General features: G+C 41.3%; 1 protein-coding gene across 1 annotated transcript in view; it reads right to left on the reverse strand.

Moving 5' to 3' along the window:
- LOC116972561 (paramyosin-like) overlaps window positions 1–26,051 on the reverse strand; it is a 407,834-nt gene that overhangs the window by 36,544 nt on the left and 345,239 nt on the right. The window contains exons 24-26 of the mRNA XM_033020381.1: window positions 23,152–23,226; window positions 20,046–20,139; window positions 19,576–19,646 (exon numbers count right to left, since the gene is read on the reverse strand). Of these exons, the coding sequence (XP_032876272.1) occupies window positions 19,576–19,646; window positions 20,046–20,139; window positions 23,152–23,226 (240 nt within the window). The remainder of the gene's footprint in view (window positions 1–19,575; window positions 19,647–20,045; window positions 20,140–23,151; window positions 23,227–26,051) is intronic.

Below are 26,051 nucleotides of genomic sequence, written 5' to 3' on the forward strand. Positions count from 1 at the left end.
AGGAAAGAATGGAAATATATTTCCAAGACAGGATTACACTGGAGGGGAACATGGTGCTCCCATGTTCTTTGTTCATGAAGGAGATCAACTAGTTGCAAGTGTACACCTCCTCTCAGCCCTTGTAGAACCACAAGCTATTCACAGGCAGTATCTCTGCCTCAACTGAGAACTATAATATGCCTACAAATGGCATAATAAGCTGCTGCCTGCCTAATGGTATATTTGCTTTTGAAGTAATGGTATTTTGTTTAAAAAAAAAAGCATAAGCAGTTTACCAGTGGCAGATACAGAGCTCCAGCTGGTTACTGGTAAGACAGAAGAAACGGCAAGAATCGTGTGGCTTCTGTTGCACTTTACCAGGAAATGGTGCATAATGGGATTGTCACCCAGTACATAGACAAGGAACTGTAGTTACTGATCGTGGGAGAAATGAGGGCTCAACCAAGTGGGGCACAAGGTAGAGAAGGGAAGAAAAGGGGGTTGCTTAATTACCTAAAATTGCAGAATTTGAAATTCATATCATGGGTTTAAGTTAGCCAAGTGGAATATGTGGTGCTGCTCCTCCAGTTGCGTGTGGCCTCACTCTGGCAATGGAGGCCTCCCAGGACAGAAAAAGCCAGTATAGGAATGGGAAGGGGAGTGAACATGGTGAACAGATCCAGCAGGCCTTGGCGGACAAAGTTGTGTGTTTGGTAACTACCTCAGCGTTGGATTGAACTAAAGGTGCCTACCTTATAGGTGCCTACCTTTAGGTACACAAAATTGCTGGGGAAACTCAGCGGGTGCAGCAGCATCTATGGAGCGAAGGAAATAGGCGACGTTTCGGGCCGAAACCCTTCTTCAGACTAATGGGGGGTGGGGGGGGGGGGGAAAGAAAGAAGGAAAAGGGGAGGAGGAGGAGGAGCCCGAGGGCGGGCGGATGGGAGGAGACAGCTAGAGTGTTAAGGAAGGGGAGGAGACAGCAAGGGCTAGCCAAATTGGGAGAATTCAATGTTAATGCCATAAGGACGCAAGGTCCCCAGACGGAATATGAGGTGCTGTTCCTCCAATTTCCGCTGTTGCTCACTCTGGCAATGGAGGAGACCCAGGACAGAGAGGTCGGATTGGGAATGGGAGGGGGAGTTGAAGTGCTGAGCCACCGGGAGGTCAGGTAGGTTATTGCGGACTGAGCGGTGCCTACCTTTAGCTGGCTTTCCATTTAGTAACTCATTTTGTAAAACGGGGTGGAAAGAAACATAGTTAGTTCAGATGAGGAGTGGACACAGATGGTTGAAGGTCTAGAAAGAAATCAAAGGATGAATTGGAGAAATATTGAAGGATATTTCTGTGGAACTTAAGGAAACATCAGCCCAATCCTCAAGAATATTTGGACAATTACTTCAACAACAACACTAGAAGAATGTGTGCAGAGTATCAAGTTATTGAAAGCCTTTGAATAGGTACTACTTTGCAGCGGAGGGAAATGCACAGATTAATTCAGTGTTAGGAAGATGCAAATTATCTTGGAACAAACAGCAGCTGTGGTAATCTCCTGCATTGCTCAAGACACATGGTCTACAAGCATGTTGTCCTTCCAATGTGCATACTTTGCATAGTGTCATTGAAGATGTGAGGAACACAGACTGCTGAGTTTCATGTGTGAATACCAGCCTTTTTGTGGGAATACTCCAATTCATTGGTGGGCTTTTAAAATTATTTGATTCTTCTTGTCGCTAGGAAATTTTCCATTACTTTCTTCTTCATTTTGAAAGAATACAGAGGCCAAAGGGTGATTAGTTAATGACAATTTCCTACATAGCTACATTGGGGTGTTGAAACCAAAGCAATTATTTGCACTGACTCGGGTTTCAACATGAAAGGAAGGATATGAAGGGAGTAAAATCACTTCTGTTTGACCTAGTGGGGCTTTTTCACTATACATGATTTATAACTAGAAATAGGAGGAACCTTCCTGCCCCTAAAGCCCATTCTAATGTTTTGATCTATACTTTTATATTTAATCAATGCCCATTGATATTCTTACAACAAAAATATGTTGATCTTAATCAAGAACATTTCAGATGATCCAGCACTATAACACTTTGGTATGCAAATTTCAGAATTACACTATTTATTTTGGAGAAAAAGTGCTTTCTGATTTCATTCTTAGAGATCATACTCTCTTCTCCTATATTCCCAGTTATAGTAAATAATGTCCCTGTATTTATTTGATTAAAAGCTTCAAACAAATTAATTGATCCCCTCGCAGCATTCTAAATGTAAGGGAATATTATTGTCCTCATAACTTAACACTGATATCAGTTTTCCTTCGCTCCATAGATGCTGCTGCACCCGCTGAGTTCCTCCAGCAATTTTGTGTACCACTGATATCATTCAGATGAGTCTACTGTATGGTTTCCAAGGCCAATGTATCTTTTCTATGGTGCAGTGCCCAGAATTGCATGCGGTGATCCAGATAAGTTCTGACCAAAATTCCACACAACTGGAGCATGACTTGCTCCCTTTGTATTGCAGCCTTGAGGTAAAGCCAACATTCTACTAGCATTTTGTATTGATTTTTGCCCTGGTCCAAGGCATTGAGTATTATTGCGGACACTTCACTGTTTCCATTCTCTATTGATTAGTTCTGAGGCAGAGTGCAAAGGAACATTTTAAGGCTCATAAGGAAAGATTATCTTCATAAGCAGTTGCTTCGTTCTCAGCAGTTTGCAGACTTGATGACAGGGGTCTTGAGAAAGAGAGGATGGATCCTAATTAATTAATATAGTGGAGAAAATGAAGGAATGTATGAAGTATACACTGCTACACGGGTGGTTTTAAACTGAATAAGGGGGGTGGGGTGTCGAATGGGCTAGTGGAGGATGGAGTTAAAGGGAAAGGGTTTCTTAAATGTGTGAGCGTAGAGACAGAGGGGTGTAAAATGAGGGTAGAAGCAATAGGTAGCAAGGTGAAAAGTAAAAGTGGCAGGCCGGAAAATCCAGGGCAAAAATCAAAAAGGGCCACTTTTCAACAAAATTGTATAAGGGGTAAGAGTGTTGTAAAAACAAGCCTGAAGGCTTTGTGTCTCAATGCAAGGAGCATTCGTAATAAGGTGGATGAGTTGAATGTGCAGATAGCTATTAATGACTATGATATAGTTGGGATCACGGAGACATGGCTCCAGGGTGACCAAGGCTGGGAGCTGAACATCCAGGGATATTCAATATTCAGGAGGGATAGAGAGAAAGGAAAAGGAGGTGGGGTAGCGTTGCTGATTAGAGAGGAGATTAACGCAATGGAAGGAAGGACATTAGTTTGCAGGATGTGGAATCGGTATGGGTAGAGCTGCGAAACACTAAGGGGCAGAAAACGCTGGTGGGTGTTGTGTACAGGCCACCTAACAGTAGTAGTGAATTTGGAGATGGTATAAAACAGGAAATTAGAAATGCATGCGACAAAGGCAAAACCGTTATAATGGGGGACTTCAATCTACATATAGATTGGGTGAATCAAATTGGCAGGGGTGCTGAGGAAGAGGAATTTTTTGGAATGTATGCGGGATAGTTATCTAAATCAACACGTAGAGGAACCAACGAGAGAGCAGGCTATTTTAGACTGGGTATTGAGTAATGAGGAAGGGTTAGTTAGCAGTCTTGTTGTACGTGCCCCCTTGGGCAAGAGTGACCATAATATGGTTGAGTTCTTCATTAGGATGGAGAGTGACATTGTTAATTCAGAAACAATGGTTCTGAACTTAAAGAAAGGTAACTTTGAGGGTATGAGACGTGAATTGGCCAAGATTGACTGGCAATTAATTCTAAAAGGGTTGACGGTGGATATGCAATGGAAGACATTTAAAGACTGCATGGATGAACTACAAAAATTGTTCATCCCAGTTTGGCAAAAGAATAAATCAGGGAAGGTAGTGCATCCGTGGATAACAAGGGAAATCAGGGATAGTATCAAAGCGAAGGATGATGCGTACAAATTAGCCAGAAAAAGCAGCATACCGGAGGACTGGGAGAAATTCATAGACCAGCAGAGGAGGACAAAGGGCTTAATTAGGGAAGGAAAAATAGATTATGAAAGAAAACTGGCAGGGAACATAAAAACTGACTGCAAAAGTTTTTATAGATATGTGAAAAGAAAGAGATTAGTTAAAACAAATGTAGGTCCCTTGCAGTCAGAAACGGGTGAGTTGATCATGGGGAACAAGGATATGGCGGACCAATTGAATAACTACTTTGGTTCCGTCTTCACTAAGGAAGACATAAATAATCTGCCGGAAATAGCAGGGGACCGCGGGTCAAAGGAGTTGGAGGAATTGAGTGAAATCCAGGTTAGCCGGGAAGTGGTGTTGGGTAAATTAAATGGATTAAAGGCCGATAAATCCCCAGGGCCAGATAGGCTGCATCCCAGAGTACTTAAGGAAGTAGCTCCAGAAATAGTGGATGCATTAGTAATAATCTTTCAAAACTCTTTAGATTCTGGAGTAGTTCCTGAGGATTGGCGGGTAGCAAACGTAACCCCACTTTTTAAGAAGGGAGGGAGAGAGTAAACGGGGAATTACAGACCAGTTAGTCTAACATCGGTAGTGGGGAAACTGCTAGAGTCAGTTATTAAAGATGGGATAGCAGCACATTTGGAAAGTGGTGAAATCATTGGACAAAGTCAGCATGGATTTACAAAAGGTAAATCATGTCTGACGAATCTTATAGAATTTTTCGAGGATGTAACTAGTAGCGTGGATAGGGGAGAACCAGTGGATGTGGTGTATCTGGACTTCCAGAAGGCTTTCGACAAGGTCCCACATAAGAGATTAGTTTACAAACTTAAAGCACATGGCATTGGGGGTTCAGTATTGATGTGGATAGAGAACTGGCTGACAAACAGGAAGCAAAGAGTAGGAGTAAACGGGTCCTTTTCACAATGGCAGGCAGTGACTAGTGGGGTACCGCAAGGTTCAGTGCTGGGACCCCAGCTATTTACAATATATATTAATGATCTGGATGAGGGAATTGAAGGCAATATCTCCAAGTTTGCGGATGACACTAAGCTGGGGGGCAGTGTTAGCTGTGAGGAGGATGCTAGGAGACTGCAAGGTGACTTGGATAGGCTGGGTGTGGGCAAATGTTTGGCAGATGCAGTATAATGTGGATAAATGTGAGGTTATCCATTTTGGTGGCAAAAACAGGAAAGCAGACTATTATCTAAATGGTGGCCGACTAGGAAAAGGGGAGATGCAGCGAGACCTGGGTGTCATGGTACACCAGTCATTGAAAGTGGGCATGCAGGTGCAGCAGGCAGTGAAGAAAGCGAATGGTATGTTAGCTTTCATAGCAAAAGGATTTGAGTATAGGAGCAGGGAGGTTCTACTGCAGTTGTACAGGGTCTTGGTGAGACCACACCTGGAGTATTGCGTACAGTTTTGGTCTCCAAATCTGAGGAAGGACATTATTGCCATAGAGGGAGTGCAGAGAAGGTTCACCAGACTGATTCCTGGGATGTCAGGACTGTCTTATGAAGAAAGACTGGATAGACTTGGTTTATACTCTCTAGAATTTAGGAGATTGAGAGGGGATCTTATAGAAACTTACAAAATTCTTAAGGGGTTGGACAGGCTAGATGCAGGAAGATTGCTCCCGATGTTGGGGAAGTCCAGGACAAGGGGTCACAGCTTAAGGATAAGGGGGAAATCCTTTAAAACCGAGATGAGAAGAACTTTTTTCACACAGAGAGTGGTGAATATCTGGAACTCCCTGCCACAGAGGGTAGTCGAGGCCAGTTCATTGGCTATATTTAAGAGGGAGTTAGATGTGGCCCTTGTGGCTAAGGGGATCAGAGGGTATGGAGAGAAGGCAGGTACGGGATACTGAGTTGGATGATCAGCCATGATCATATTGAATGGCGGTGCAGGCTCGAAGGGCCGAATGGCCTACTCCTGCACCTAATTTCTATGTTTCTATGTTTCTATATCAATTAACTTAACTTAAAAAAATGTACCACGATGGATCTCAAGGAAAATAATTTGTGAGGTTTTGTGATCATTCGGGAAGCAGGACATGGCGACCATGGCAGCATGGAAGCGTAAGGGTAGCTGTGGGAGGCTTCAGACATTGCGATGGCAGTGGTCGAAGGTCGTGGTGTTGGTGGGGGGAGACCGCTGGAGGGTGAGCGAGCATATCGAGTCTTCTAATTTCTTCAGATCTTCAGAGATATGCATGCCCAGGAATTTGAAGTTTTAGACTCTCTCCACCACTGTCTCGTCGATGAAGACAGGTTTGTGGATGCTCAGCATTCCTGTTCTAAATCAGTTCCTTGGTTTTACTGACGTTGAGGGCAAGGTTGTTATTCTGGCACCATTTGGTCAGTCGATCGATCTCCCTCCTATACTCTGACTCATTGTCATCCATAATTTGTTCAAATCGGTGGCGTCTTCAGCAAATTTGAAGATGAAAATTATACACAGCTGATGGTATAGGTGGGTGGAGAAGGGGGCAGAGCACACAGCCTTGAGGTGCTCTCATGCTGATGGTTTTCGAGAAGGAAGTGTTGTTGCCAATTTGTATTGATTGTGTTCTGTTCATGAGCACGTTGAGGATCCAGTTGCAGATGGATGCGCAGACACCCAGTTCCGTGAGCTTGGTAACCAGTCTGAAGGGGGTGATGGCGTTGAACACCGAGCTGTAGTCTATGAACAACAGCCTGATGTGTGTGTCTTTATTGTCCAAGTGGTTCAGTGCAGAACAGAGAGCTAGCAAGATTGCATCTTCTGCTGATCTAGAAGATAGACCCAAAAAGCTGCAGTAACTCAGCGGGACAGGCAGCATCTCTGGAGAGAAGAAATGGGTGACGTTTCGGGTCGAGACCCTTCTTCAGGCTGGTTAGGGATAAGAGAAACGAGAGATATAGATGGTGATGTGGAGAGATAAAGAACAATGAATGAAAGATATGTAAGAAAGTAACAATGATAAAGGAAACAGGCCATTCTAAGCTGCTTAGTAGGGTGAAAATGAGAAGCTAGTGCGACTTGGGTGGGGGAGGGATATAGAGAGAGAGGGAATGCCGGGGCTACCTGAAGTGAGAGCTATCAATATTCATACCACTGGGCTGCAAGCTACCCAAGCAAAATATGAGATGCTGTTCTTCCAATTTGCATTTAGCCTCACTCTGACAATGGAGGAGACCGAGGACAGAAAGGTCCGTGTAGGAATGGGAAGGAGAATTAAAGTGTTTAGCAACCGGAGGATCAGGTTGGTTCAGGCGGGCTGAGTGAAGGTGTTCTGCGAAACGATCACCCAGTCTGCGTTTGGTCTCGCCGATGTATAAGAGTCCAGATCTTGAACAACAGATACAGCAGTTAGAGGAGGTGCAAGTGAACCTCTGCCTAACCTGAAAGGACTGTCGGGGTCCCTGAACAGAGTCGAGGGAGGAGGTATAGCGACAGTTGGTGCATCTTCTGCAGTTGCAGGGGAAGGTACCTCGGGAGGGAGCGGTTTGGGTGGGAAGGGAGTTAACCAGGGAGTTGCGGAGGCAACAATAGGCATTGCAATGCATCAAGACTCTTGTCGAGGTATGAGTTGATACACGCCATAACCAACCTCTCAAAGCACTTCTTCACCCCGGACGTTAGTGCCCACGTTAGTGGTTAGGCATTTAGGCAAGTCACCTGACTCCTTTTGGGTACCAGTATTATTGATGCCTTTAAAGCAAGTGGGAATCTCAGACCTCAGTTATGAAAAGTTGAAGATGTCCGCAAAAACTCCAGCGAGTTGGTCTGCACAGCTTCTAAGAACGTGACCTGGTATACCATCAGGTCCAGACACTTACCGAGGGTGCACCCTCCTGATGGACCTTCTGACATCGGCCTCTGTGAGTCATATTGTAAAACCTTCATGGGCTATGGGAAGGCATATCCTTAGGCCGAGATCAAACAATATTTTCAGTGACTTAAGACTGGAAAGCTGCAAGATGGCACCAGAATGTGGCGAACATCTACTATTATCCACTATAATCATTCCATTCTTATATTTGGGTACGACTGTACTGGATGGCATGTAAAGCAAGTATTTTTTACTGTATTACGAGACAATAATACACTAAACTAAACATATGACTAATTGGACATTTAATATTTTGCATGTTGTAATATGTTCAAAACTGATGTTTACGCAAAAGGAGGTTGCATACGGGGATTATACATGACACGGGGATTTATATATAATGTAGGCAATATGGGGAATTGAAATGGATGGGTGCAATATGTGGCAAGTGGATAAAGATATAGAATGTTAAACTAATAGAGATAAGTGTAAAGTTATCAATATTCAGGTGAAACAAAGTTTGAGTTTTTATCTTTTCTCAGATTTATGGCAATGTGTTGATGATCGAAGTTACAACAATTGGGTTAACAATTTGAAGTTACAAGAAGGGACCGATTTAAAAAAAACACACATTCGAGAATAAAATAATACCTGCACTTATCAAATCATTAAAACATAATTTATGGAGCTAGGTATCACAGAATTAGGACAATAAATATCCATAGTTATTTGAATTAAAATTGATTAAATTTGAACTAAACGTTTCCAGAGGATAATTGTTTAAAATTGGAACATGGACTGAACTTAGTCACTTTCACGTATCTCAGAAGATAAATGTAAGGTAAATGTAAAGCGTTTGCGCAAAGAAATGAACCGAGGAATAGTCAAATAGGTTTTTCTTTCTATGTTTTCTCCCGTTCTTAGGGTTCAGTAAGATTCAATTTATCTTGAGTGTTATGCAATGCAGATATTGGGAAATTAAGTAATATTGCTTCTAATTGAAAAATTACAGAACAGCATGTATAACTATAACTTGTGCTGCATAATTTTCTGGGGATCATTACTGCTTAATGCCATAACATATATTAAAACTGTAATGGATTAACTGGCAGACAGCACATCGATTGCAACTTATGTAAACATTCAGTATTGCAAGCACTAAAAAGCCCATAGTGCCGAAGGCAGTTTTAAAATTATAACGCAATAAAACACATTGAAACAGTCCCTTTCAAAGCAAGCTTTTGTTTGGCTGATGTACAGAAAACAGTAATATCTCTGAATTTTGGAAGTTGCTAAAGCCAGTGAACTAGTGTCTAAACAAAAACTGTACAGTAATTGTTAGCATACCAAAGAAAAAGAAAAAAGGGGCCCAGACCATTTTTTTTCTGGCTTACTGCCCAAAATATCAAGCCAGATGCTTTTTTACTTATCTGGAATCAGCCCTGAGCTATCATTTTTAATAAGTACATTTGTATTAGAAACAGCTCCTTGAAAATAATTTCCTCTGTCATTGTTTTTATCTCTCAGCCATATTTGTGTATATAGCAGTTCTGTTCATCAGGTTTTTTTTTAACCCTTACGGAAGATTAAATTACAGTAATAACTATATTCCACAATAATACCAAGTGCTGGTTCTTCCTCTGATTTTATTATTATTTACGATTTTGCAAACCATGTGCCTCATTAAGATCAGTAAAATCAGTCAACAAATATTTCACAATCAGAAATTTTCTTATGAACTCTTCATTTTGCCAAGAAATTGAGTTGTGCAACATGAAAAAAAGAGTGCTGCAAAAAAATCTGATCTAATTTCAATAACTCCCAGAGTAAGGCATGTTAGTGATCAGTTCCAGATAAATAGTGCAATTGTGAAATTGCATCAGGTATATCCGATGCGACCTGAGGATTTCACTGTAAAGTTCATCAGTAGGAATTCAAAGCGCCACAAAATAGCTGTCAAGGAACAAATTAAAACAAGGAGCACCTCGGGGTATTTTGTTGCTTTTCTCACCCTTCAAAGGAATCTGCTGTTGACGGCACTACCTCCAAACACACCATGTTCTACTTGCATCTCTCGAAATAAATAATGTATTCACGGGTTCAGGTTTCACAAAGGACAGTTTGTCATTGCAGAAATATGAACAATCCTGTAGGAAGACCTATGCTCTGTAGCTGTCAATGTGGGGGTGAAAGTTATGTTGATATCAACTTCCTTGTCACAGGATGAATCCAAGTGGCCACAACAGATCTGTGCCATGTCCTTCAATTTAATGGAATCACAGGATGATAAATTGATAGAAGGTGGACATTTGGTCGATCATGCCCATGTCAGCCCTCAACCATGAGCAACTTACTAGTCCCCCCCACTCCAGCCTGTTCTCCATACCTTGCAGTTTTAGCATCAGTAAGACCAGTGAGGCAGGTACTTGCGAGCCCCATACTATGGCCTTTGGGAAATGGAAACATTAATAAAACATTCCCCACAATTTTGAAGTTACAGAATTAATGTGGAGAGAAAAGGTGAATGAACACAAATGTTATAGAAACATAGAAACATAGAAATTAGGTGCAGGAGTAGGCCATTCGGCCCTTCGAGCCTGCATCGCCATTCAATATGATCATGGCTGATCATCCAACTCAGTATCCCGTACCTGCCTTCTCTCCATACCCTCTGATCCCCTTAGCCACAAGGGCCACATCTAACTCCCTCTTAAAAATAACCAATGAACTGGCCTCGACTACCCTCTGTGGCAGGGAGTTCCAGAGATTCACCACTCTCTGTGTGAAAAAAGTTCTTCTCATCTCGGTTTTAAAGGATTTCCCCCTTATCCTTAAGCTGTGACCCCTTGTCCTGGACTTCCCCAACATCGGGAGCAATCTTCCTGCATCTAGCCTGTCCAACCCCTTCAGAATTTTGTAAGTTTCTATAAGATCCCCTCTCAATCTCCTAAATTCTAGAGAGTATAAACCAAGTCTATCCAGTCTTTCTTCATAAGACAGTCCTGACATCCCAGGAATCAGTCTGGTGAACCTTCTCTGCACTCCCTCTATGGCAATAATGTCCTTCCTCAGATTTGGAGACCAAAACTGTACGCAATACTCCAGGTGTGGTCTCACCAAGACCCTGTACAACTGCAGTAGAACCTCCCTGCTCCTATACTCAAATCCTTTTGCTATGAAAGCTAACATACCATTCGCTTTCTTCACTGCCTGCTGCACCTGCATGCCCACTTTCAATGACTGGTGTACCATGACACCCAGGTCTCGCTGCATCTCCCCTTTTCCTAGTCGGCCACCATTTAGATAATTATGTTTTTATTAGTTTATGTTTCTTGACATGTGTACATATCTCATTAAGGAAAATTGAGTCTGGACTGTCATCTAGGTATGGGACCCTCACCTCCTGTAATGCGGGGTTACTTGTATCCATGATAGAATACATTCAACTAGTTTGATTTCAGTGAGGAGGAAGTGGCATCACATTAGTATTATTGACCTTCCATGAGAGAGCCATTAACTGAACTCATACTTTACGGCTCCTTTATAAACCTGACCATTTCACCATCAGGAAAGGTTTTCACTCCCACCCTACCAGGCTTCCATGTATCTTTGACTGAATAATGAAATTCCTGAAACCTGCAGCATGCCTTTTGTTCCTCAAAACGTGACTGTTTGAACTGGTAGCCTGCATGGAAGTTGTACTATAAGCTGCTGCTGTGTGGCTGACTGACTGCCATGGGGAGTGTGCCTGCAAGGGCTGAACACTGTCTGTGCTTGCTCAGTGCCAAGTGCAATCAACTGAGCCCGGTCCCATCTTTTTAGCATGTCTTTCTGGATGCACGTTCTTCCTGTGACTGCGTGGGTTTTCTCTGGGTGCTCCGGTTTCCTCCCACACTAAAGATACACAGGTTTGTAGTTTAATTGGCTTTGGCAAGTTGTAAAGAAACTGTCCCTAGTGTGTAGGACAGTGTGGGACTAGTGTAGCTGGGACATTGTTGGCCAGTGTGGGCGAGTTAGGCCGAAGGGCCTGTTTCCACACTGTATCACACTATGATTCTAATACATAGGATTTTCCATTTCACCAATCACTCTATGTCTCTGGATTAGTAAAGAAGTGCCCATACATAAATGTGAATTGTTTCTATGTTTTGATTGTCTATTTTGTGTGGTGTATAAACAGCTAACCAATGTCCTGCTAGCAAATGTGTTCATTCTGATGCAGTGTCTCTAAGTCTCTACTGTTTAACCCACAAGCAACAGCCAAGGTTTTCTGAGGAGAAATCAGAAGTTATCCTCCTTGAGCAAGAAGAAGGAATGTCACCATCATTAATAGCAAGAATGGGAGAAGAACTGAGATTTTTGAGAGTTAATGAGCAAGTCAAATTTAAAGGGATAGGGGAATATGAAGTCTTGGATAAATTTCAAGACAAGAATGAGGATTTTAATTCTGACAATTTCCCAGAACTGGATGCAGTGTAGCACGGTGGACAGAAATAAATGAAGACTTAATAAAATTTAGGATATGTGCAGTAGAATTGAAATTTATGAAGCGTGGATGCTATGAAGCCCAGGGATATTCATGCAAGACGTTTTAAGATAAAGGCACGGCTGGAGGCTTCAGGAATAGATCACGTAAGGGAAGATGGAGAGGCAATATTAGGCAGGCTGCTGTCAACAATGTTGGTGATCAAATGAAAATGGAGATCAAAACTCAACGCACAACCAAAAAAGGAGAGCGCAAATCTTCTGACTTGGTGGACAGGGAGGAAAACAAGTTAGTGGGTATGTAGTAATTGGCTTTGATGGTAGTGACAATCAAAGACAATGACTCCAAGTTTTCCAAATATTTCATTATAGACATCACTGCTCATTTCATGCTGGAATTTGGTCAAACAAAATATTAAACAATTGAAAAATACTGGAGGGGTTTTGATGAGAAATAGCTGAAAGTCATCATCAGCATGCTTCAGGACAAAGAGGAAGTGGGAAAGGGCGGCTCAGGAAATTAAAGTGAATCCCAAAATTTAATTCTCGGCGCCACATTCCTTGGACATGTTCTACCAGATCCTATTGTGTATTCCCATGGCATTGGCCCTTCTTTTAGCATTTTTGTATTTGGCATTCACAAACGAAGCAGTGAATCTTGTCATGCATTCCCTGTGCTGGCAGCTGAGTGTCAAAAAAGGTCAGGAGATCAATATGGCTCTATTTTAGGTGGCAAAAGTCGCATATGTTTTTTAAACTTGCATTTTCATTGCAACCTGACGCTATCTGTTTTCAGTATTCTGTGAAATCATAGGTAGGCAAGGGGTCACGAGGCAAATGTGTTGTCACCTGGAGAGATATTGACCTCCTTCTTTCCCAGACCTAGCTGCCCTTATGGCCAGTCTACACACTACTGAGTCTGGACATTAGTAGGGAAAGTGGTAGCTGATGTGGAATAAACACCCTGTGAATAGCAATGTTACAAAATTTGACATTTAAAAAATCAAGTCTGCAATTTATCCCGTCAGATAAAGCATAAAAAGAAGTTTAATTTGACACCTAATTCACTTTCATATCTTCAGTATTAAAACAGTTATGGCCATTTTCATACTCTGAAATTAGCATATTGTTCCCTATTGCTTTTCCATTGACTTAACTCAAAAGCTGTGATTGAGGACAGTCAAAAACCCATAACGTTCTTAAAAATTAAGAGAACTGAATGAAATTTTCAGTTATTATAGATTGAAGCATTCTGAAACAAATATGAAATAATCTTACTTGGATTACCTGAAATTAAAGCATATAATCAGTCAGTTACCTAATTGTAGCTGATTACAAAATTCAATTACTAGATCTAAACATCTATCCATTTCTTAAGAAAATAAAATTTTTCTTAAGAAAACATTTTTAAATAGCCTGTGCCCAAATAACATTCACCCGAGAATTCACAATATAACATGATTTTTAAATCTCATTGTCATTAATTTATAGGCCAAATGGAAGGAATTTAATGTTTAATTCCCGTAATTTAATCGGCATTTAAATCATCTTGCCAGTGGGTTTTTGTGGAACGCGATTGATTGGAACGTTGTGGTTGCAGTGAATTTGAACCCCATATCGGCAGGAAAAACACTGCTTTTTATTTTAATCCAGCAATTAAATTGTCCCGCGATTTTTAAAAAAAACTTCCGAGAACGAAAGTCCGGTCGATTGTTCTGCAGCAGCTGGCAGCCCGGGGAAGTTCGCCTCCGACAGGCAGGAGAAAACGGCATTTTAATCCCCCCCCCCCCCTCAAAGGCTCCAAAGTATTATGAAAAAGCACAGCAACAATCTCCATGTTAGTCGAGCCACAATGTATCATTTATTTATTATCACCAAAACATCACCAACAAATTGCCTGGTTTGTGGAAGCTTACTGTCTGCTATTTAGGAGCAGCAATGTCTTCATTACAACTGCTGTACTACAAAAATGCAAAAGTGGTTGGAGAGGTCTTTGGGATACTCTGATGTCCTGAAAGATGATCTGAAAAAGAAAGTCTTCCCTGCCAGGCTAATAAATGCTCAATGTCTCTCCACAGAACAGGCCTTATTACATGCTGAATGTGTGAGAGGGCTTTACATTGTGCACCAAAACGAAGCTGCGAACCATGATTAATCTCTGTTCATTTGAGCAAAACAAAACAAAACCTGACCCGTGCTGGAGGGTCAAGTTTAAAAGTGGTGACTGGGACCCAGGGATGTCTGTTAGCTGGAGATCTGAGCAGGAGAGCTCTGTCAAGTGAAATCTGTTGAGAGCCATGTCTTAAGACAAAAGAGGGAAAGGATGGTAACTTTCGATTTATGTTGTAGACTTCTGTGTGGTTTAGGAGATGCACAAGTGCTTCTCTGAGACCCACATACATGCTTTTACCCTCCCTGTCCTAGGCAGACCCCAATCATATACAGAGCCTGGACCATCTAACTTATCTAGCAGCCAGGGATGAATGAACGAATGAAAGAATACTTTATTGTCACATGTGACGAGTCACAGCGAAATTCTTTGCTTGCACACCCAAGATATCCAAATAATCGCCACATAAAGGGCGCTGACGAAGTTACAGAATATCCCATGCCATATCCTTCTTTGTTCTCGCACCCCCCCCCCCCCCCATTCATGGCAGTCCCCCCACACCTGCTCCTCCTATGTTCCCCCTCCCCCCTCACAGAGACCCCCCCCCCGCCGGGTTTTCTAATCCTGCATCACTTAAGGGCCTGGTGGGTTTGATTAGTGTTGGAGGAAATTTATGGAGATAAAGGTATGGTCGCTGAGATTCCCGTGTGAGCTGCCTGTTTTGGAGCTTGCTATTAGTTTATTTATCCCCTCCACACCACTAAAATCACTGAGTCACTTTTAACTTAAATTCAAGAAACGTGGGGAAGTTAATAGTGATGTGTTAAAGAGAGTCCATGCTACAGAGGTGTTGCTGGAGTCTTAAAACATCAGCCACCAACACTATCTCTGCAAAATCCTTCAAATCCTTTGGAAGGATAAATTAACCAACACCAGGCCAACATCCCCTGGATTGAGGGCCTAATCAGTTGATCCATGAGGCTGGCCACAATGTTCACAAGCCCAACACCAAATCTCTGTCCATCCCCTGAAACGAACATTTTATTCTCAGTCCTGTCTTTAGAAGTGATCATCATGTGAATGGAGGAAAAGTTTCAAGGATGAACTTGAAGCTTTCTTGGGAAGAGGTAACATTCCCAATGAATCCTGATAATGCCTGACCCGTGACCATTTAACCTGGAGGAGAAGCATTCGGGATGGTATTCAGACCCTTTGAGGCCATGCATTGAGACCATAACGTAGCTCTGCATATGTACCAGAGGAGTAAGCCAACTCCCAAACATCCAGCACCTGTAGAAGAATCTGTGGTTCCACATTAGCCTCATCAGTCACCTCAGAACCCAACAACCTAGAGAGGAACCTGAACAAGTGTCTCAACCCGAAACGTCACCCACACCTTCTCTCCAGAGATGCTGCCTGGGTTACTCCAGCATTTTGTGTCTACCTTCAACCTAGAGAGGAAATTAGTCATCCCCAATTCCAAAGGAATGTCTAAGAAGAACAATTAGACATTGTGGGAATGATACATTTGTGTAGCATAATGTGATTTAAAAAGCTCACCATCTGACTTAAACATTAGTAAAATGCTTAAGTGTCTATGTTTTTAATTAAAGTGACTATATTTTCCATCTATTTCTTTTAGTTCTTTAGTTAAGGCAAACATACGGGCATTTACTGTATGCCAAGGGAAACAGTACTCATGCAATTCAAGGACTAAAATACCTTGTTTAAATGCTCAGCCTCTGCTGTCTTCCTTACTTTGTTTGACGGGTTAGTTCAAGAATGTTCCAGAAGGTATGCTCAATGACCTATGCAGCTGCATTTCATCTCTTATACTGTAACAACAACTGCCAAACAGAATGTAATATCCTGTGTGGCGTGGCACTTTACAAGAAAATAATTCTTCTGTTGGAGTGGGTATAATGAAATAAGAAAAATTACGATATCTAACTTAATAACATCTGTTTGGAGATAAGAAAACAAACAAGCATATTTTCTCGTTTTGTGGAAAGCTAAACAAAGATTAGCAAATATCATTAACTTGGTGAAATCGACATTAAAAAGATTCAATGGTCTTTGTAGGATGTACTTACTGGCATTAAATTAAGATTATTCCGAAATGATTCAGAATCTACTTAGAAATTTGCGATTGGCTTCGGGACAGAAGAAGCCTAGAGAATATATTTGAAGAAGAAATCGATGACAAGTGCTCATTACTGTCTAATACTAGTTGGCATTTTGGAATCAACCCCCAGCCCTCAACCCAACCAAAGTACATTCCTTTCAACCTAACATTTTTGTCACATATGGCAGCAGGTTGAAATGGAGAATAAATTTAAACAGATAATTAAATCATAGTCTGGAAAGTTAAATTTGACTGTTGGACATAACAGCAAAGCCTCTTTTAGGAAAGAAGAGACATCTGGAGCCTAATTCAACTCTACTTAACATGCAAAACAGTAGACTGGGTATGATAATGCTGCTGGGCTAATAGCAGATGTCCCACAGATGTTAAAGAGGAAAAATACATCTGACAAACGGAACAAAAATAATTAATGGACTAAAACCAATATTTATGTTGTGTTAATAATTTATTTTTGGTAATGAAAAGTTACTCTACAATAAAAATTTGGGCACACCAAGCTTGTTTCTTTGGTTATTTTAACATAATCAATACTTTGAAAGGGCAGGGTAGGAAAACCCATCCATTTGATATATGATACTCTAGACAGAGAACCTTTGCAACTGGAAATGACAACAGTTCTCAGGGTCATGACCATGAAGTAACCCGGTTAACATATTCAATCCTCTCTGATGCAAAGAATAAAGGTCTATATGTTACCCCTTATCTGAATGAAAGGAGGCTGTCATTTGGATGGCAGAGCAGATGAATCTCCAGTTAACAATGAAAGATGGGGAAAGAGGTGAACCCTCAGAAAGCATCTGGCATTGATGGTGTACCTGTCCACATTCTTAAAACTCGTGTGGACTTTCAGGTGGAATTTGTGTGGACATCTTCAACCTTGCAACTACTAAGATCCGAGGTCCCCACCTGCTTTAAAACAACACCCACAACGGGCTACTGATTGGGGCTGATCAGCCATGATCACATTGAATGACGGTGTTGGCTCAAGGGGCTGAATGGCCTACTCCTGCACCTATTGTCTATTGTCTAATACTGATGCCTAAGTAGACCCAGGTCTCAATGACTACTGATTAGTGGTGATGAATTGCTTTGAGAGGTTGGTTATTGTACATTTCAACTCTTGGCTTTGCAAGGATCTGGACCCACAATAATTTACTTGTTACTTCCACAGATCAAGAGGGGATGTGATTTTGCTGTAGTTCTCCATTCTGTACTTGACCATTTGAACACGCATATCAGGTTATGGTTCGTCAACTACAGCTTAGCATTCAACACCAACATCCTCTCTAAACTTATCAATAACCCCAGAGAACTGGGTTTCTACTCATTCCTATGTAATTGGACCATTGCCATCCTCATCAGCAGACTAAAATCAGTATGAATCATTAATACAGGAGTACCTGAAGGTCGAGCAGGAGTCCCTTGGTCTACTTTCTTTATACCCATGATTGTATAGCCTGTCAAAGCTCCAATGCCATATTTAAATTAGCAGATGCTATCACTGTTGTTGGATGAATAAATGGTGAAGAGGAGTCAGAGAATAGGAGGGAGATTGATAATCTGATTGAATGGTGCCAGAACACCAATCTTGCTGTTGACGTCAGCAAGACCAAGGAACTGATTGTTGACTTCAGGAAAGAAAAGCCAGGGATCCTTGAAGTTGTCTTCATTGATGGTGGAGACCAACAACAGCTTCAAGTCTCTATCTCTGAAAATTTATCCTGGGCCCAACACATTGATACATTCACAAAAAAAGCTCATCAATGCATCTACTTCCTTGGAGGATTGAGTAGATTTGCAAAGTTGTCGAATACTCTATCAAATCTCTACATGTATAGAGAGCATACTGACTGGTTGCATCACAGACCGTTCGGAAACTCAAACACCCAGAAATGAAGGAAGCTGTAGAAAATGGTAGAATTATCCCAGGAATAAGTAGGTTTAACCTCCGATGCGCATTTGTTGGCACTGGGCCTGCACTCGCTGAGGTTAAGAAGAATGAGGCGGGACCTAATTGAAACATAGAGTATAGTGAAAGGCTTGGATAGAGTGGATGTGGAGAGGATGTTTCCACTAGTGGGAAAGTCTAGAACTAGAGGTCATAGCCTCCGAATTAAAGAATGTTCTTTTAGGAAGGAGATGAGAAGAAATGTCTTTAGTCAGTGGGTGGTGAATCTGTGGAATTCTTTGCCACAGAAGGCTGTGGAGGCCAAGTCATTGGATATTTTTAAGGCAGATATAGATAGATTCTTTATTAATACAGGTGTTCGAGGTTATGGGAACAAGGCAGGAGAATGGGGTTAGAAGGGAGAGATTGATCAGCCATGATTGAATGGCAGTGGACTTGATGGGCCGAATGGCCTAATTCTATTCATCATGCCCTTATGACATTGCCCAATCCATCATGGGTACGGACCATCCATAGTATCACAAATAAATAATTATTTTCAACATATTTCCATCCATTACACATATAACAAATTCAGTTCATGAAAGTATATTATGCGTCTTCTGAGGTGCAGAGGATTATTGACGGGCTATTTGTTAATATACAAGACTGGGTGTAATTTTGTAAAAATGATTATTTATTCAGAAATGGTGATCATTTTTCTTATATTCTTTTAAATTAGTCTTTTGCGACAGAAGATTCAGAACTATTACCAAATATTTAGACTGTAAGGGTTAGAGGTTCACCTTTGGACACCAGCTCTAAACAGGTCCTGCAGTTTTGGCACCAGGTACATTCCCCGTCGAAAGCTTGGTTCTATTCAGATCCAATAACTCACATCAAAATTGAGCACTTTAAAATGCTATGGTATTCTTTAGTAAAACATAATTCTTTACAAAACAACAATGATTTAAGCAAAAAATGTATCAATGTTGCTGCTAAGTGGACTATTAAATGTCATTTTCAGTAATCCATATATTCAAGGATTGGCACAAAGTTCATGAACTGCCAGGCAGCAGCTTTCTCAATACTATGCCACAAAATGCAGTAGGTATTTAAGTGCAGGTATGAAGCAACTACTTACTCTTGATCTTCCTGACAACTTCTGAGTTGATTGAGCATTATTTGCTGCCTGGCAGAATTATTCCGTGTTGCCTGTTAAATAGAACAGAAGGTTACATGCGTTGACTCTTCAGACTATTACAATTTATCAAGCGCTAAGTAGATGAGGGAATCGCACATTGTACAGAAATCCAGTATTATTTCATTTCTGAAACAAAGGTCTTTGCTGAAACAATAAAAAATAGATATTTTAGATTGCATGTTTTAATTGGAACTAGTTAAGCAATGATTAGGGTTATTCATCAGTCAGGAAACAAAATAGGGGAAATGTTATCAACTCACAATTTTAGAATTATAAGAGGGTACAACAGAATATGAGAAATGCACAGTGGATAATATTAATTACTGTTGAATTCGGAAAACGCAGTTGCAAGTGTCAATGGATCCTGGAAGGAAAAATTACTCAATGAAAATAGGATATGCTTTACATACCCTTATTTGTTCTGTTTCATTTTTCCTTTCTTCCAGCTCATTTTTCACCTTCTTCAATTCTTGATTCAAATTTTCAATGGTTTCCTTTAAACAACTGTAAAATGATATTTAGACCCTAATCGTTTAAAACTGTATGCATTACAAAGATTTAATCAGGAGCAAGATCCTTACTGAAACCACCAAATTACATCACTTTGGATCATTCTCTTTCAAACTTTTGAATTAAATCTTAAGAGGTCATCTCATATACCAAATTGAGTTTGCCTGGTATCCAGCAATCTAATTTCCAACAGATTTCTAATCTGGCCACAGACATAGCAGGGAGAGGCAATATGTCATGGCCCTGCTGTACTCATTTAGGAATGCCAGCATTTGTCTTCCCACATTGCCATGGCTTGGCCTATTAGTAACCATACATGGACTAATGTCACCCAGTCTTTTCAGTTTCAGAGCTGCTCTAGGTCTGTCCATAGGACTTTCAGCAACACTCCCACTGAAAATGCTGCTGCTTTCTATCAGGCAAGTTGCTAGCTGCACCAGGAGGCACCAAGGTAGAAAAAAAAGGACATTAAGGAAAATTGCAAGAATTATTGTCTTATATTTATATATATAGCCTGGCATGACTTCATTTATAAAATTGAACTGATATATTTATTTTGTGGTGACTTTTATTTTTGAAGTGATACAAAAGGTTGGTGACAGAAGGTAAGGAGTGGGAATTTTGATGAATGTGGAACCAGGATTTTGGTTACAGGTTTTTGATTCTAATGTTTTCTTCACATGTGCCGCCCCATGAGGCAAGAGAGTATCAAGGCTCCCTCCTCTCTCCTGTTTATTCCTCATATCGCTGCTCCTAAGACTGTTCACAGTGCAGCTAATGTCAAATGCTCTTCCCTTAGAATGGCAAGGATCTGTGACAAACAACAGACCAATGCAAATCTTGGCAGTCACGCCATCAGGTACTACAGAGCTTCCTCACATTTTAATTTAGGTTATTGTTGACTCTTTCATGTTTCATGTGGTGGCACAGTTTCTATCGAATGCCTGATGGATGCCTGGTTATGAAATGCAAATCGCCCGCGCTACCTGTGGGCTGCTGGTTGTAAGCTTTATATGGATATTCTCCATGCACTAGTTCATCATGATGGATAGCAAAAGGAATTGCCACCGAATAAAAGCATTATGAGTGTTTTCAGGATATTGTAGTGGTTTATTATTGTCATATGTACTGAGATAGTGAAATGCTTTGCTTACATGCTATTCAGCCAATTGATATTTACATGTACAATCAAGCCATACACAAGTACAGAAGGTAGTGCAAAGAGAGAAATGCCAGAGTGAAAAATATGGTGCTATTGCATTATAATATTACAGCTTCAGGGAAATTGCAGATAAATAAAGTGCAAAACCCCAATGAAGTGGATTAAGATATTATGACTACATCCTTGGTTTAAATGAGGTCCGTTCAGTAGTATGATTCTTGGTTCATGGTTTCTTGGTCTTCCAAAATATTCCAAATGGACTTTAAACTGGAGGTGGTGGAGGGAGGACTTAAGCCAGAAAGGTTTTTGGGAAGAAAGAGCTACCTTAAATTTAGTTGCATCTGGTTGGGTAACTATGGTAGGGTGAAGATTATTCCATGCTTTAATTGTGCGGGGAAAGAACGAATTGCTGTACACATCTGTCTTGGTAGCTGGAATCTCAAATTGGATTGAATGCCCTCGTCTGCTCCTAATTTGTTTGGGTTTGGTGTAGGTTTTGTAATCTATGTGGAGCTGACCATTTAACATTTTGTAAAAACAGGTCAAACGGTGAGCTTCACGTCTGTCTTGGAGAGGGTTCCACCCCAGTGAATTCAGAAGTTTGGTTACACTCGCTTCCCTCTCATAGGTGTTAGTAACAAATCGAGCTGCCTGTCTTTGGACACGTTCGATGGAAGAAATGTTTTTATTTGTGTATGGGTCCCATGCTGCAACTGCGTAGTCCAAATGAGTTCTAACGAGGGTGAAGTATAGCTTCTCCTTGGTAGAAGTTGAACAATGATGATAACAGCAGGAAAGACTTGCGAGATTAAACTTGAAACATAGAGAGATGTTAGAAATCGTAATGACAGTTATGAGGTGATGTTATTGTAATCTCTCAACTCAAGAAAAGATACAGGTAGATCATTGCAGAACAAGAAATTCTAGTGTGTCATAATTTATTAAATCATTGAGTCAGATCCTTGCATGGCCATCGGTAGATCAATCTCCATCTGTTGTAAACTTATGTAGGGTTCATGGGCATGTTTGACTTGCAGAGCCAGTGAAACAGGGATGATGCCGAATAGGCATTCAGGATCGAAGCTGGTCACCTCGGTCAGATTAGTTTGTGGGTTGTGTAGTCCTTGCTGACGAGCTAGGAACTAGTGGAGCAAGGAGGAGGTTGTTCATGAGGAGCAAGTTTGGGAGGTTGTGCCTGAGAACATGCTGGATGAAACAGTGCAATTCAGAGGAAGTGCATGCAAGTATTGTTTGCCTTTCATTGGAAGATCTACCCCACTGTTATTGAATACAATCTGCGATCTAATTCACTTACTTTTTTCAAAGCCTTTTCCATTGCATGGGTCCATACTTTAATCTTGGGTTACTTTATTAAATGTGACAATATTTGATTAAATCACTAAATGTGCAATTTTAACAAAAAACTATGAGGTTTTAATTCTTTTATGTTTAACCACAATATTTAAACCGGGTTTATTATCTTCCAACGAGTAACACAAAATGTTGTACCATCGAAACAAAGATTCAGGAAATGCTAAGCATATCAGGCTGCATCTGTGGGAGGAGAAGCAGAGTTCAAGTTGCAGACTCTTTGTCAAAACTAAGAAGGAGACAAAAGAAGCTGCAGGGAGGGTGGTGGATGGAGGTAGATTCAGCCGGGATAAAACCAGGGTGACCATGGGGATAATCTGTACATTAGGATATCTGGTCATCGAGCAAATGTGGAGCAGATAGAGAGTAGAACATGGACAAAATAATGTGTAAGCTGCAAAATGCAGATCAGGAAGATAAAACGTTACATTAATGTCAGTATTTATTAAATGCAAAAATGTTTGATCGCTTACATATTATCGACAGTTAGGCGTGAGACAAGTTGGTTCTGTTCGTGGATCTTTCTACCCAAAATAGCATTTGCAATCCTAAAGAGAAAAACATAATGTAACATTACTGTATACAATTTAATATACAATTAATGACATGACCCTTAATAGGAGAGATGCATAGAGGGATCTTGGGGTCCAAGTCTATAACCTGAAGTAGCAACACATGTAGATAGAACAGTAAAGAAGGTATATGGTATGTTTACTTGAGTATAAGGCTTCTCCGGAAGTCATGATGCAGCTTTTTATGACACTGGTCAGGCTGCAATGGGAGTATCGCATTCACTTTCTGATCGCTCCATTATAGGAAGAATGTGGAAGCTTTGGAAAGGATGCAGAGGAGGTCTACCAGAATGGTGGCTGGATTACGGGGTACCAGCAACAGGGTTGGACAGACTGGGATTGTTTTCTCTGGAATGTCGGAGATTGTGGAGAGACCTGATATAAGTATATAAAATTACGAGAGGCATAGATAAAGTAGACAGTCGGATCCTTTTTCCCAGGATGTGGAAATCAAATACTAGAGAGCATAGCTTTAAGGTGAGAGGAGCAACATTTAAAGAAGATGTGCAGGGCAACTTATTTTGCACAGAGGTGGTGAGTGCCTGGAACGTGTTGCCGGGGTTGGTGGTAGAGTCACATACTACAGTGGCATTTAAGAGACTTTTGGATAGGCATATCGATTTGAAAGGAATAGAGGGATAGAGATTATGTGCCGGTAGATAAGAGATGCTCTTGGCTACGTTTAGCTCAGACATCGTGGGTCGAACCCTATTCTTGGTCTATCTATCTTTTCCAACAGATGATCATGTTGCTGAATTTACTAAATCAGAAAATTTTGTTATTTTAAAATAATAAAATTGATCTGTTTGCCATTGTGCTGAAATAAGCAACACATTGCACAATTGCCTTTCCTCTCCACCTCCCTCTCTTGGTGACTATAATCATGGCATGTTATTCCACCTTAATCTCCACAGTTCAGCTCCTTGCTTTTAAAGATATATATTGATAATTTGGACTTAAATATAGTCCACTATATATAAGACGTGTGTAGATGATGCCGAAACAGGACTGTGATGGCTAGGATGAAGGTCGCAGGCTGCAGTAAGAAGGTAGAGAGGAGATTTGATATGGCTGTAAAGGATCACATAAGGTTTAGAGAGGGTAAATCAAGGAACAGTTTTCCAATTCACAGGCGGATCAAGGACCAGAGAGGATGCAGATTTAAAATGTTAGTCAAAAGATATGAGAAGGATGTGGCAAAAATATTTTAATTTAAAAAATAGTTAGTTTATGCAATTCACCACCTTCAAAGGAATTGGTACTAGTACCTTCAAAAAGAAACTGGAGATATGCCTGCGGAAGAAACACTTTACAGCCCATTAGGGAATGGGAATGTGCCTGGTAGAGTTCAACATATATATAATGGGCTCTGTCTGTGCCACAATGATTGTATAATTTCATGGCATCAATAGATGGTTTGATAGGCACGAAAAATGGCATTCAATGAACAAAATGTGGTTGGGCTTTTACAGAGGGCAAACATGGCATCACACTATATCTTACAAAATATCAGGAGGGATCTTGAAGTGCATGTTCACAGATGGTGGGAGAAGGAGATATAATGGTTAAGATGGCATGTGGGATACTTGTCTTTATTTGCAGATGCTGTGGGAGCATGGAATCAATTGCAGAGATGTACATTAAACTAGTTAGGTCACAACTGAAGTTCCCTGCACAATTCTGATAACCACCCTGCAGAAAGGATGAAATAGCACGTAGACTTACAAGGATGGCCCGAGGGTGTAAAACTGAAGTTATGAGTGGTTATTGCAAGGTCAGGGTTGTTTCATTTGAAAGGAACATATCATTCAGGTGTATTACGCCAGGAACAAGAATTATGTATTTTTCTTGGATAAGAGGTCTTTAACCAGGAGACACATATTTGGAAAGTAGAGAGCAGAGTTGAGAAAAATGCTTACACCAAAAAGTAGCGGGTCTCTAGAACCTGATAATTAAAGGAATGGTGAAGGCAAAAACACTCATCATATTAACTCATTCTATTGACAGTAATTATGAGAAAAAAATGGCCTCTTTTGTCTTTCACAACCACTGGGTCAGGCAGTGGGGACGTCTGATGGACAAATCACTAAGAGAGAGCTCAGTGAGGACCGGAGGTATGTCATATTAATGTCAAGGCATGTGATTTAACTGGATAGTTTTCTTCAAGTGGCAACAAGGTGCAATGGTAATAGCAGGGCTGCCAACTCTCACGCTTTGAGCATGAGAATCACGCATTTGGACAAATTCTCATGCTCTCACGCTGATCACAAATTTCTCATGCTCTGTCGTGAGAAATTCTGTGATCAACGAAAATTTCGAAACTCAGATAAACTGCATGGACCGCGGGTGTTGGAGAGCCGGGACTGAGGGAGGGATGGAAGCAGAACCAGGGGTGGGGTCAGATGCAGGGAGCCGGGGCGGGGACAGATGCGGAGAGCCGGGGTGGAAACAGATGCGGGGAGCCGGGGCGGGGACAGATGCGTGGAGCCGGGGCGGGGACAGATGCGGGGAGCCGGGGCTGGCTAGTGTTTGCCGGGCAGGCGAGTGTTTGCTGATCTGGCGAGTCGCTCGTTGCGGCTCCGGCCATGAAGCAGTGCAAGAATCCCGGGCCGTCGGAGGCGTCAGAAGCTTTGCGCCGCTGCCGTGGGAGTCTCTGTGCCGAAGGAACAGAGACTCTCAAGTGAGGGGGAGAGAGAGAGGGGAAGGAGACACGGAGACAGACTGGAGAGAGAGAGAGGGGGTGGGAGAAGAGAGAGGGGGAGAGACAGAGGGGAGAGAATGAGGAGAGAGGGGGGGGGGGA

This window comes from Amblyraja radiata, chromosome 4, assembly GCF_010909765.2.
Source record: "Amblyraja radiata isolate CabotCenter1 chromosome 4, sAmbRad1.1.pri, whole genome shotgun sequence".
Lineage (NCBI taxonomy): Eukaryota > Metazoa > Chordata > Chondrichthyes > Rajiformes > Rajidae > Amblyraja > Amblyraja radiata.